Below are 13,599 nucleotides of genomic sequence, written 5' to 3'. Positions count from 1 at the left end.
CCGTCCTCACTACAGGGAGAACTGGGGCTGCTCCGGGCTGAAGAAGCTTTCGATATAATATTAAAAACAGCATAGGGAGCCGCTCCCAAAGACGTGAAATGGGCTTCAGTCCAGTCAACATGTGGTTGGATGCTGCTGGAAACAGTTTCTGGCAACTATTGCTATATTTATAGTACTGTGAAAAAAGATTCAAGAAAGTATCTATAAAAGGTGTAGTTGGCTGGGAAGTCAAATTTCCAGGAGCCAAGAGCAACGAGGCTTTCATGTTCTCAGATTTTGGAGTGAAGAGCTGAAACAGTCTCTTGGCAGGATCCAGAGGAAGCAGACAAACTAGCAATAAGGTTCCCATCAGTTGTCCATAACTCGGTGGACGGGCAGATCTACTTGAGTGAAGTTATGAATAAAAAGCAGTAAGTGGTGGTGTAATGGATGAAAAAACCCCATGCTACGTCTCTCTGACATTTACTGGGCTGGGTGAACTCTGAGCCAGGAAGACCTCACCAGCTTCACCTTCAAGCTGTAGGTAACAGGATGCTTCGCAAGTGATTTTTTGACAATGCAATTAATAACGTTGGTAAGAAAAGCCGTAGCGTATGCAGTTGGTATGAAAAGATTTAGGAGCTCTTGGTCATGGCAAACCCACCCAAACCAGAAAGAAAAAATCAGGAAATGAGTTAGAAATCTGGCTGCTGCTCCTGCCGTTCTTAGAAAAAACAGAAGGCACATGCACAGGAAACTGTTAAATTAGAAAATGTCTTTATGAGATAGCTGGTGGTTAGAGGCTAACCCTCTTTATAAAGGCAGAGCCTACTTAAATGGCAGGACACTCTGTAAATTGCCCTAGCTATCTGCATAGAAGTTCTCCTGCAAAGCAGTAACAGATGAGATGGCCTTGTTAATAACCACATGAATGTTGCAGCTGATGTGTTTGCCCTGCTTGTACTGCTCCCTGTTGAACCGCAATAAATAAAATGCTGCAAAGGTAAATAAACTGGAAAGGGGGGAATTACTGCATCCCTTTCAGTAATGGAACAGCTCTTGCTAGTCTTGAGCGGAGGAACAACTCTGAAAGCTTTGCCAGGGAGAAGCAGCGTGTTTGGGAGTGTGGGAAACAGAATTAAAAAAGAGAAAAGCCAAACGATGACCAAAAGGAAAGGGAGGAGGAAGAAAGAAACTCACTTGGAATCCAATTAAATCATTGAATCTGGGTGTGTCCTTAACTTCATGTCGTGGTGGAAATGAAATAGATGTTGCAGGGCTCACTCCTTGATGCCAGGGTTTGCACATGAAACAGATTTTCTCTACTGACAGATGGAAGCACTGATGACGAAGTATTCATTGAGAAGAAGCCATGGTTGAAAAGGGCTGGGGAGAGTATCTGCATGTTATAAAAGTGTGTATCTGTTTAGTCCTGATGATCTGCTATCCTGATTTGAGCAGAAGCCAATTTTCAGTTTTATTTTAAAAGGCATCCCTTTAAAGCTTCACCATAAGCGCGCTCTCTCTCTCTCTTTATTGAATAGTTAAAAAAATCCAGAGATTTCTCCAGCCACTCAGACCATGCCTTCATGCCTTCAGAAAAGAGAGAAAATGTATAAAGTTATTTATGCACAGATTGCAAGAGATCTGTTGCTTGGAGACACGTGCAAATATATATTCAACCAGATTTCCAAAGTAGCCATAGGCTTTCCTTTTGCCGGGGGAAGAGAAAGAAGGAGCAAAGAAATGACACGTAGAGGCAGTAGCACTAGTGTAACCGTTGAATGATGATCATGTTCTTCTAAAAGCACCAGCTTCTCCCTCTTCCAGTACACTGGAAAATTGGGAGAATAACCTGCATCATCAGAGTTCAGGGGTGGCACGCTGGAGGCGACCCTGACAGACGGAGGCACGTGCAGCTCTTTTCCTCCGTTCCAGCCTCCATCACTCTAAAGAGTATCTTGAAGACATGACCTAAGCGTGGCAGATGCATTCATACAAGATCTTCCTGATCTTGTATTTGGTGCTCCTTCAACATTAGCTGTCCAAAAAGAAACCAGAAATACTTGCTACCACCTGGAAGACCTCTTCATGGACAGATCATTGCCATGTAACACTGGCTCAGCAATCCATCCAGGTCTAATGTTTCTTCTGGTTATTACACAATACAGCTGCTTTTTTTTTTTTTTTCCTCAGAGAGTTTTCTGGCTTTGCATTTAAAGCGTCTCTCTCCTGTATTTATCTTCTGAGAAGGTGTCTCCTGAAATTTCATGTTATTGTCATGTCTTCCATCTACAGCCCACTAGATTTGTCAGAGCAACACAAAATCCAGTTTGAAGGAGTAGCTTATAGAGGAAACTAACTTTTTTCAACTTAAACATTTTTAAAAGATGAGACCTGTCCCGCTATCTGTGCCTGGTCAGTTAAAACGACCACTAAAAGGGGCAGAGAGAGCTCATGGCTTCTCACCATGGCGGTCAAACCAGGCTGTTGCTGCCCAAAGGAAGAGGGACCAAGGCCCCATCTCTCCACCCCTGCCGTGGGAGGGGAAGCGGGGACAGGTTGATTTGGAACAGAAATCCAGGAGGAAAACGTCTGAAGAACTGGGCTTGCTTTTCTTGCTACCGTCACGTATGAGGAATGGGAGGAGCAGGCTCGGCAGCAGCAGTCGGTCCGGCTCTCCAGGCGTTCGACGCTGCGGGTCAGCGCTGCCTTGCTGCCCCAGGGAGTGCACTGCCCGAGGCAACCATCTGCTTGTCAATGGCTGCTCCTGACCCTCTAGAAGTGATTAGAGTTAGAAAATGAAAATCTAATTTTGGCTGAAAGCGACAAAGTGCTTATGACATGAAATGCCGTGGGCCCAGTAGCAACATAGCCTAATTGCTATTTTGTTCTTTTAAAACAGGGTGTCCAAAAGGCACTTACGGTTCAAACTGCCAAAAACCCTGTAAATGCATGAATGGAGGCCATTGCGACCCTGCGTCAGGAACTTGTGATTGCGCGCCTGGTTTCATTGGAGCCGACTGTAGTAAAAGTAAGCCAACATTCATGTTCTGCCTCTTTCAAAAAACAGCAGAGAGAATAATCTGCATTAAGAGCTTGTCAGTAGAAAAACAGACAGATCCCAGCTACCTCCTCCTTGAATTGTAAATCAGGATTCCAGCTTTGTAAAAAATCTCTTGCAAAATATTTTCCCTCTCTTCTGCATGCATGGAAGCAAGGACACTCATCCCAGGATTACAACCTGCTTGCCCAAATTTATTTCTAGAGCTAGCTCAGCATGAATTGCTCAAGTTCCTTCTTCCTGTCCAAAATTTCTAGGTTGAGAAATTATCTCAATATTTTGTTTCACACTATGGTGCCATTAGTTTCAATAAATGGGAAAAAGATCAAGTTTTGTCATGGCAAAACTGGTAAAGGCTCCATGGCAACCCTACTCTTGCTTCTCTATTTCTGAGCTAAATTGTGTGGCTGAATTCCTGTGCTATTTCCAAAGTGATGATCTCTATGAAGTTCTCTTCAGCTTATTCACAGAAAGGCAATGCTTTAACGTTTAGTAGCCTATAGCTTTGCTCTTCAGCATAGGACAGCATCAATATTAAAGAAGGAAAGACGTCTTTAGCTGGAAGGATGAGCAGCTGATATTTCAGTTGTACACTCACCTTTTTGGTAGGAAACCTACTAAATGTTCCATGTGAAACCATGGATTATATTTATAACCTCAAGTAAAGTTTCAGAGGAAGCAGCAGTCATGGCTTTGGATGGGTTTTGCTTTCACAGTTGTCGCTTTGAAGCACATTAGCTGGAATAAAAATGGAGCCAACTCTACCTATAGGATCCTGCCTATATGTTAAAAATGCAAACTGGCACTGAACACCCGGGGTGTTTAACAAAGGCCTGTGTTTCCCTCAGCTTGCCCTGAAAACCGATTTGGGAAGGACTGCACCCTGTTCTGTGCATGTGGTAAAGGTCAGTGTGACCCGCAGACTGGCAAGTGTACCTGTCCTCCCGGCCAAATGGGACCCAGCTGTCAGCAAGGTAACAAAGCGGGAGCCAAGGTCATCTCGTCAGTTGGGCACATACTTAAAAAAACCAGCAAATAAAACTCAGCGACAAACATTGTTTATGGCTGTGTTTCCCAGTGCCTCTGCTTGATAACATTGCAGTGTGCTGAACTCGGCCCCTGTCCCCCCCTGCTCCATCACCCTGCCTTTGTCCTACCCCCATCTCCTGCCCCCATCTCACTGCTTTGCTCCACCACACCTTGGTACCATTGCACTGGTTTCTCCACAAAGCTAAAGTCCAAATTTTCAGAGACTGCAGTCCAAACGGAACATAAGGATGGGAAAAAGGGTAGTTTGTACCACACAACATGAGCAGTGTGAGGGCACTGAGGATGGATGGGACTAAATTCAGAAGTAAATTACTAAAACTGAAAAAGTGAAGGGAGCAGATTTGCTGAAGACGAGTTGAGAGATGGGACAAAGGGAGGAGGGCAAGAGGAGCAAATGGAGTGAAGCCAAGCGAGGAGATATGGCGAGGCAGAGAGTGTTTGGATGAAACTGCTAATAAGAATCATAGAATGGTTTGGGTTGGAAGGGACCTTTAAAGGTCATCCAATCCAACCCCCCTGCCAGGGGCAGGCACATCCTCAACTAGATCAGGTTGCTCAGAGCCCCATCCAACCTGACCTTGAATGTTTCCAGGGACGGGGCATCTACCACCTCTCTGAGCAACCTGTGCCTGTGTTTCATAAGCATGGAGTAGAGTGTCCCACAGCCCTCAGGAGACACCAGGCACTTGGGGTACTCTGTGGCGAGCATGTATATTTGTATTTATTCCCTGTCACCTTCATCCTTTTTTGGGATGCTAATTTTTTTTTTTTTTTTTTTTCAAACTTTGTTAATTCTCTGTAGTGTGTCCCCAGGGACAATATGGCCCCAACTGCCACCTGACATGTACCTGTCAGAACGGTGGTATCTGTGACCACGTGGATGGCAACTGCACTTGCGGGCTCGGCTGGACAGGAAGATCGTGTGAGAAAGGTAATTTTCTGCTTTGATGATAGTGAACGTGTACATTCAAGCAGGGGTTCTCAGTGTCTACAGACACACAAAAGGGGACAGGTTTTGCTTAAGTAGACTCTCTCCCAGCTGCATTTGTCTCTGTAGCTTCTCTCACGGAGAACTGCCCCTAGTTAGAGCTTTAGGTCTTTTGTCAGAGGCAGTTTTCTCATGAGTCCCACTCTGTAATTCTCATCAATTCCTTTGCATGGCCTCTTACTTCTTCTCCTGTCCAGCTTTTGTGTTCTTTTGTTCATGGGAACGTTGTTTTGTATCTTCTTTCATGTTCTCCTCTGAGCTCAGCAGAAGCCCACATGTCCCTCCTCTCATGTTATGTTCTGTCTTGTTATTCTTTTTCCTTTGATACTGGACTGCAGTTGAACTTCCCATGTATTGACTTCTCTGCTAGTACAGTTCTGACAATATCTGTCCAAAGCAGTTAAGATTGTCTTGCTATTTTGTCCTTACTCTTCTCCATGACAGCTCTCCCTTACACAAGACAAAGCACACTAAGCTCAGTTTTCACTCCAGAAGCCCTCCTGCCAGCCCAGAGTAGAGTTTTTCCACCTCTTTCTGTCCATCTCCCAAAAGTCATTCTGCATTTCTGTGTTCCCATTTCTCTCTCCAGATGAAAGATATCTGTAAAGTTACGGACTTAAATGTTCAGGAAACCATGAGTTTACTGGTATGATGTAAAATAAATAGTTCTGAGTTCACATTCAAGACAAATGTCATCTTTGCATCATAACTGCCACGGTGCAATCTTCCCAACACACTCCTGGACCCTCATTTACAGCCTTTCTGTCCCTGACATCTGTAGAACATCCATCTCAAACTCCATACGTATCTTTACCACTGGTCGTTATAGGGCAGTGTCCTTATATAAAATGTCGTGTAGAAATTACACTTTTTAGCAGAATTCTTCAATGCAATTGTTTCACTTTGCACCTGAGAAGACTCAGAGACCTTGCTTCGTGCATGCATGCGTGCAGAGAAGGAGCAGGGAGGAAAGGAAAGACGCTAACTCCATGGAGCCACTCACAAGGTGAATACCACTGTGGGCAGGCGCTAAAATACCCCCCCCCAAAAAAAGTGCAGTTTACCAATAACTGGCTAACTTCACATTGCATAGGCCACCTGTGTTCATCTCTATTTGTCCGTTCCTTGAAATCTCTGTGACCGCCCATAGGCTGCATTTGGGTTGCAAAGCCTCAGTAGGGTCATGCAGGTGTCACCACGTGGAGTGGTAGATCGTGGATGTATCTCACAGAATTGCTAATATAAAACATCTCTGGTGTCAAGCACAGGGGTAGACATGCACACAGCGCATAAAAAACTGTGTATTATATCACTAGAAAGAGCTTATCTTTTGACAGAGGTAGCCAAGTTATTGGAACTTTGAGTCTTGATTTCCACAGCAGTGTGGTTTTGAGTGTGTTTTGACTGGAAATCAAAGACAGCTAATCAGGCATCCTTTTTCTAGTGATTAGATATGATGTTCTTGAAAGATCTTATCTGACATTTGCACAGTTATGAATCTGATTATTTGGATGGCCACGCTCATTGGTCTGCCCAGATTCAAATTATCACAGCAGTGGGAACTTAACTTATGCAGAAATGATGCCTAGGTTAATTATATTGGCACAGTCATTTTTGCATGACTTGGCTTTCAGTAATTTGAGACGTGTTTAGTTCTGTAAAAGCAGATACCTCATTATACATGGAAAGTCTGTTGCTATGTGTGAAAAAGAGATCCTCACGGTTTTATTAGGAATTGGAATAGTGTGAACTCCAATGATAACACAGAGGAGGAAAAGCTATGTGTTTTCTTTCACACTTTCTAAGTGCCTAAAAGAAAATATTGCTGTAGATATGGAAAAAAAAAAAATAGAACGTACCATTTATACCATTTACTATGTGGCTTTACAACACATGGTGTGGGTTCAATATTGACTACGTAAAGAGACAAATAAAAAAAGACTATCAAAAGTACAAGGAAATTGCTGTTCGAACATCTATATAATAAAAGATTTCTTATTGAAATACGTAAATGCATCACAGTTCTGCAGAAATGCTGTGTCTTCATAACAAATGTTCTCCTTGGGTCTGCAAGTTATTTTGTGGGCATCATATCTCAGCTATACAAACTATCACATAAGAGCTTTTCTGGGTGACATCAGTGATTTTTTGTTTTGTTTTGTTTGTCTGTTTTTCTGTCCGTGTCCTGCCAGCAGAATGTCTTCCAGGGAAGTACGGGTCTGGCTGCGGCTTGGACTGCTCGTGTCAGCACAACGGCACCTGCGACAGGTTCACGGGCTGCTGCCGATGCCCCGAGGGTTACTACGGCCACTCCTGCGAGCACAGTAAGTGGAGGCGCCTGGGCAGCCCGGCTGCTCTCTTTTCCAACAGTAATGGGATGTGGGTCTTCAGGCTAGTCACCTAAACACCTCGCCGGTTCAGTTAAAATTTTTGGGGTGTCCCAGATCACCCGGCTGTTTCCAGATCTGAGTAACTTGCATACCTCTGATGCTGGGGTGGTACAAGTTTAAAAGCACGTGGCATTATTAGAGTTAATGGTAAGTATCATTTTTGTGGGCTCCCAGGGAATGTAGCTGAGAATACAGAGGATTTTAGAGATGTATGTTTTTCTTCATAAACCTTCCTCATTTGATACTTTCGTTTTTCAGGGTGTCCTCTTGGATTTTATGGGCTAAGCTGTCTTCATGCCTGTGCCTGTAAAAATGGAGCGAGCTGCAATGCAGTGACAGGACAGTGCATTTGTCCTTTGGGTTATCAAGGTGTTTACTGTGAGAAAGGTACTTGTGCCCCTCTGATGTAAAAGAAAAAAAAAACAAACAAACAAAAAACCAAAATTAAACTCAAAAAATCCCATGTTATTACTCAAATGTTTGTTTGTTGAGACCAACTTCTTCCATATTTTGACCTTTATGAATATCCTGAAACACTAGATTCGGGGTTTTTTACCTGTTATATAGCTGGGTGTTCTCATTTCCTTATAAATTAACTAATCTGGTTCCAATTAATACGGTGAAAGTCCTGGTCTCCATGATGTCTTCAGCAATGAGTTCCACATGTCGTTTATTAAATATAAGTTCTTTTTACTGATTTTAAATTTGCTTCTAAAACTCCAAATAAGATTATTAAATAGGCGCATGTCAGACCTGTTGAGTGTTATGGAACGGTCTTCTAGAGAGTTCTAATTAAAAATGAAAATAAGTGCCAGTTACATTTCTGGGACAGATTTACAGATAACTTTGATGGGTTAGATTAGACAAACCCAACATAAAGGCATAAATATTATGCCTATTCTGCTATGTTCGATTCTTCATTAAACTTGGCATTTACACGAGCTTCAGTGGAGAGTTTACGAGCTCTCCTCTGAGACATCCTGGAAAAACTCTGGCCTAATGTACGTCTTGCCATTCAAATGTGCGTCTAAAAAAAGTGCTCTTGCTGTCAGGCTGCGACAGGGGCTGGTTTGGAGAGAGGTGCCGGCACCGGTGCGACTGCGGAGGAGCTCCTTGTGATCCAGAGACTGGGAAGTGCCTTTGCCCACCTGGGAAGACTGGAGACAAATGTGACATTGGTAAGGGTATTTTCTAAGGGCTGGACTATGTTTAGTTAAACCAATATGACCTGTTGGTCTAAGCGTAACTGTGAAAGGACATTTGCCGGTATTCAAGAACACATTGTTTGTAGCAAATTACTCGTACAGGTTATCAACAGCTTTATCAACAGGCTGTACCTCTTGATTTAATCAATATTTAAATTAATACACTGATAGGAAAACCGTTTATAGGTCAGCTGTAAAATGTCATTTGCCTTGAGTTTTGGAGAGGTGAAGACTATACCAAGAAGCCCACAGTTTTACAGCCGCAGTTGGGAAGGCTCCAGAGGGTGCACGTGGGCACGAAGGGATCCAGTTGCCGTGTGTTTTGTCACACGGACATTTGTGACCCTTTTCAGACCAGTGCAAAAGTATGTCCAGCTCCGGGTTTGCTTCCCCAGGAAGCAGGGCGGAATCCCTGCGGGTGAGGGTAGCGGAGCTGCAGCAGCTATGCCTGCCTCTGGGGATCAGCAGTAGTCCAGGAACATTTAATCCAAATAAAATTCCCTCATTTGCAGCACAGGCACTTGGGCTGTGTGCTTGGGAAACGGTTGGCCCACGAGAGCAGAACTATTTTGTAACAAGGGTATAAAAACAGGTGAGAAAATTCTCTTGGAGGAAAAACCAGTCCCACCACTGTACCCTGGTGAGCTGGTTGCAGGGTTGAGAGGCAGCAATGGCAGGCCAGGTTCTTGAGCCAGACTCTGATCGCAGTTATGCCGGAATAAATTTAGGGTAATCACTGGAGTAAAAGGAATGACATGGGTTTAAAGAAGTGTAAGAAGAGATTTGTGATCCCAACGTTGTGGCAAACAAGATAAAAGCAGTGAACGTCCCTGTGCTGATATTGGAGGTTCACACCAGGAACCGTAATCCTCCTGAGCCCCAGAATCGCGGTGGGGGAATATTGTTTCTCTCTTTGTTCTAGGATAGGGCAGGAAACGGCTTTAAACCACCTGTTATTAATGCAAACTAATTGCTGGGAGCTTAAGTGCTAGTGCAACCTGCAAAACGAAAATGGAAAATGATTTGCTTCCCTCTTCACACTGTCCTGTGGTCAGGAATCGAAGCCACCCAGTCTGCAGGCACTGATCCGGCGGGGGACACCAGCCACCCCCGCAGCCAGGTCGGCGCTGGGCACCCAGAGGCCTTGCCATGAAAGGCAGAAGTGGAACGCAAGGGGGAAGCTCAGAACCAAAAATGTGAACCGAGGTTTTGCTTCTTGCAAACTCTAGGAGTCATTTTTATTTTTCTTAAATCAGCTAGGGTAGCCCCCGTCCATGAAAAGCTGTTATGGGGTAGGTTTTATTTGCATTTTTATTTTCAATTAGGCTCAGTTCATCTGTGATATAACTGTGAGCAGCTGTGACTGTGCAGTGGCCATAAAGATAAAAGGCCTGATTTTAATTTGAACTCTGGTAAAGCACCCATTAAACAGGGAAAATGTTAATTAAAAAAAAAAAAGAGAGAGAATATAACAGACTTTTATGGGCGCTCTTTTTCTGTAGTAAATTAACATTGCAGACTTTCAAACAGATGTCTTAAATACACATTGTTATTAACATGAAAATGTGGTATTACATAAATTAAAATCAGGTCCAGAGGTGTTCGAGGAGACCTTTTCTCATAACATTTCCTAATTGAAAAGGCCAAGCTCTGAGCGCACGGGGAGAGTTCTCCCACATGTTGGGGCTGCAGCTGATGCAGGGCTCAGCAGCACTTTTATTTACCTAACGGTGCCTGTGTGAGAAAGCGAGCGCCTTGATTATTTAGAGTATTTTCTAGCGAGGTGAGGGAGAGAGGGCTATTGTTTACAGTGTGTTTAGCACCCTGCCTTGTGACTTGCTGCTAACTTTTCCTTCATGCCTTTACTCTGACTGCATAAAAAAATTGCAATGAGAATTTATCAGCCTAGGTATGAAATGTATTTGTATTTGGGAGTGAGACATTTTGTGAGATTAATTGGCCAGGAGGCAGCAGAATTGTGCAATCGGAGTAAGACGTAAGAGTATATATAAAATGGATTAATTTTCAACTTCACATTCTGTGAGTGAAGGCTCTTTGCTGGCACACGCTGACAGCCAAGCCGTGCAGTGGAGAGCTGCGGGAGATAGTGTGGGTCCAGGATGCTGACAGTAACTTTCCTGAGCAAATCCCAAGATCTTTTCTGTTGGGCTGTCAACCCCTGGTTTTACACCAGTCATGATTTCCATTCTGGGAACTTCTTTAGGATAGCTGGGCTACAGTTTGGGCGGACCATGCGGTAGACGAAACTTGAGGACCGCAAGGCTTTCCAAAATGTCACATTTTAATGTTAACAGATGTAGGTGTCTAAGCAGCTTCCTGATCCCAGAGAACAGGGAGACTGCTAGGGAGCGTTCACCCTCTTCCAAACAATTCTGTCCTTCCAGACTGCAGGTCGGACCAGTACGGCCCCGACTGCTCCCTGCGATGCCAGTGCGCCAGCAAATCCCGGTGCAATCCGTACAACGGGAACTGCGTATGCCCAGCCACGTGGATGGGGCCAACCTGCAAAGAAGGTAACACAAGCTGGAGATGTGCAGACTTTCTCAGCAGAAGAAATCCTGCCTTGACCACGGTGGGTGGTCAGTGGGCCGTTTGGACAGGAGTATCGACTGACCACGCAAACATGGTGCTCGGCAGCAGCCACCACAGTTTCTGTGTCAGGCAACGTGAGGCAGAAGCCGTTCTGCATTTCCATCTCTGGTGAAAAACTCAGAACCCATGATAGCAGCAGCTTTGCTTGGAAGGGTTGTGTTGGTGTGTGCTGCCCTACTAAGGGTCCAGGAGCCTGATGTTGCGAATGCCAGGGGACACTGCAAATGCCAGGAGTCGTTCCAGGTGGTTGTGAGGTCTTGGCCAAGCCGAACTGACTCAGTGCAGTGGTTTCCCCTCAGAGCAGGCTGTGGAGATCTTGCACAGCCTGCTGAAGGATTTCCAAGGCTGACTCCAGCACAGCTGTGCCGGAGAGCGGTACACTCTTCTATGCCTGCCAGTATGAAATTTTGCCCTGAAATAGTTGATATCCACAGCCTCTGTATGATGAATAAGGAGGTTTACCTGCTGTGCGTGCCATCACGTTCGCTTACTTTTTGTAGAGGTGTCAGGTTTTGAAGAGCATGGTGAGATATGTTAAGTACATAAAATATTGGAAAATAGATATGGATTCATTTGTGAGCGTGCTAAAGCACTCATCTCACTATCACAAAAGGGTTTGGGGTTTTGTTTGTTTGTTTGTTTGTTTGTTTGTTTTTTTATTTAGATAATTTCTCTTCTTAATGAGATATAGTACTGAGGGAAAGTTTCCTCCCACTTGTAGTCTAATCACAACTGGCTTGATGGAGATAGCATACAATTCTGCATTTACTTTAGGAACCACTTTGGGAACCTTCCGTTTGAGAGGTGGTTTATTGTTTTGCCTGCTCTCTGCCTCTATGAGGAGGCCAGTGTAACTCAGTCCACTACCTTCTTTTGAATTATTTAAGTGTAAATTGTATAATCTGTATAATATTTCAGTATTATGTTATACAGACCTGAAACCGTGTTTCTACTTAATTCTCTAGGTGGCCCTCCAAAGCTTCCTTTTTATGAAGAGCAAACTCAAGAAAGAGGGAATATTTTTCCAAGAGCTCTACAACAGTAACATTTGGACTAATAAATGAGCTGTTTTATATGCACAGACGGTATTTGAATTTGGATATGAAAACAGCTATTCAATTCAGCTTGAATTGTACTGAAGTATTCACACTTCTTATGGAAGACTACAGAGGCCATTTAGTAGCTGGATCCTTTTAAAAAGTTGAATCTGTTTCATGTATTTATTCCTAGCCTCTTACCCCTCCATTAATCTGCTCTGGACATTCTTTCTGATATATAATATAATTCATTGTTTGAAAGCTTGGACATGTTTTTAATAAGACCAGCTCCAAAGAGTATCGGGATAAGCAGTATGTAACGTATCAACGTGCAGTGAGCCACACCACGTATAAGTGACTTTCTAAACCCGCTTGACAACCAGCGTGAAGTTTAATGAGCGTTTCACAGATTATGAAGCCAATATGGATTCACTGCAAAATCACGTTGCACAGAAACTAGTGGGATTCACCAAATTAATTCCTCTTTGAATAATATTGTGTGTTCTAGAAAAGCATTCAGTCTAATTTTAAACTTGCGACTGAAGAAGAATGCACCACAGTCCTTGATAAGTTGTTAATTAATTTGAGAATATGTACCGCATTTCTAGTGTGGATTGACGGATTTGGAAGGTCTCCATCTATATCTGGCTTACATCTGAGTCCGTCTTCCAAAGAGCAAGGTGTCGTCTGTCAGGCTCTTCTGGCTTTCTATGTTCTCCCATCTTGTCAGTTGAGTTTCTCAGTGGTTTGTCAAGTCAAACTCTGCAGCAGTTCTCATCAAACGGTACCTTCTAATGCAGAAAAGAGTTTTATCTCGGATGGAGAAGGCAGATAGTAAGCAAGGATGGATGTTTTAAGATAATCTCTGTGTTCTTTATATAAATGATTACAATGTGGTTTGACTGCACAATAGTTTGATTAAGTCAGCTTTCAAAAGTCCTGGTATATTCAACAGCTGCTGTTGGTCACTTAATAGAACAAAGACATTTTGGTGCTATTTTGTCTGTTTAGACAGGTTGTTCTTTGATATAGGACTATGTCATTATAAAGGAATAATGTTCTCTATTTTAATATTCTAAGTTAACCAGACTAAAAGATTTCAGAGTGCCTCTTTATACCTCTCTTTAGGCTAGGAGTTACAAAATCTATGTAGAAACCTCTTGAGTCTGACTATATCACAAGTGCACTTATAAAAGGGCATCAGGACCATGGGCTCAGTCGACATGGTAGTACAGGCAGTTCCAGGTCTTGTCTTCACACTACCATTCACACA

The 13,599-nt window shown here is 43.5% G+C and overlaps 1 protein-coding gene across 1 annotated transcript; it reads left to right on the top strand.

The window, feature by feature from the left end:
• The first annotated feature begins 2,938 nt into the window (after positions 1 to 2,938).
• Positions 2,939 to 12,596, top strand: LOC104082045 (multiple epidermal growth factor-like domains protein 6). The gene is made up of 7 exons (XM_009585003.1): positions 2,939 to 3,013; positions 4,907 to 5,024; positions 7,274 to 7,405; positions 7,730 to 7,858; positions 8,524 to 8,649; positions 11,082 to 11,210; positions 12,255 to 12,596. The coding sequence occupies exons 1-7, from the start codon at positions 2,939 to 2,941 to the stop codon at positions 12,332 to 12,334; spliced, it is 789 nt and encodes a 262-aa protein (XP_009583298.1). The 3' UTR covers positions 12,335 to 12,596.
• Positions 12,597 to 13,599: the final 1,003 nt, after the last annotated feature.

The sequence above is a fragment of the Fulmarus glacialis genome, unplaced genomic scaffold, assembly GCF_000690835.1.
Source record: "Fulmarus glacialis isolate BGI_N327 unplaced genomic scaffold, ASM69083v1 scaffold12149, whole genome shotgun sequence".
Taxonomy (NCBI): Eukaryota; Metazoa; Chordata; class Aves; order Procellariiformes; family Procellariidae; genus Fulmarus; species Fulmarus glacialis.
The sequence above is the reverse complement of the archived record's forward strand: the minus strand, read 5'-3'. Positions and strand labels throughout refer to the sequence as shown.

Bases quoted from the DNA above. Each gene is read 5' to 3' on its own strand.
- LOC104082045 (XM_009585003.1), top strand. From the start codon at position 2,939: ATGGAGGCCATTGCGACCCTGCGTCAGGAACTTGTGATTGCGCGCCTG. The intron at 5,025-7,273 runs GTAATTTTCTGC...GTGTCCTGCCAG, and splicing joins AGGAAGATCGTGTGAGAAAG to CAGAATGTCTTCCAGGGAAG. The intron at 7,406-7,729 runs GTAAGTGGAGGC...TTCGTTTTTCAG, and splicing joins CGGCCACTCCTGCGAGCACA to GGTGTCCTCTTGGATTTTAT.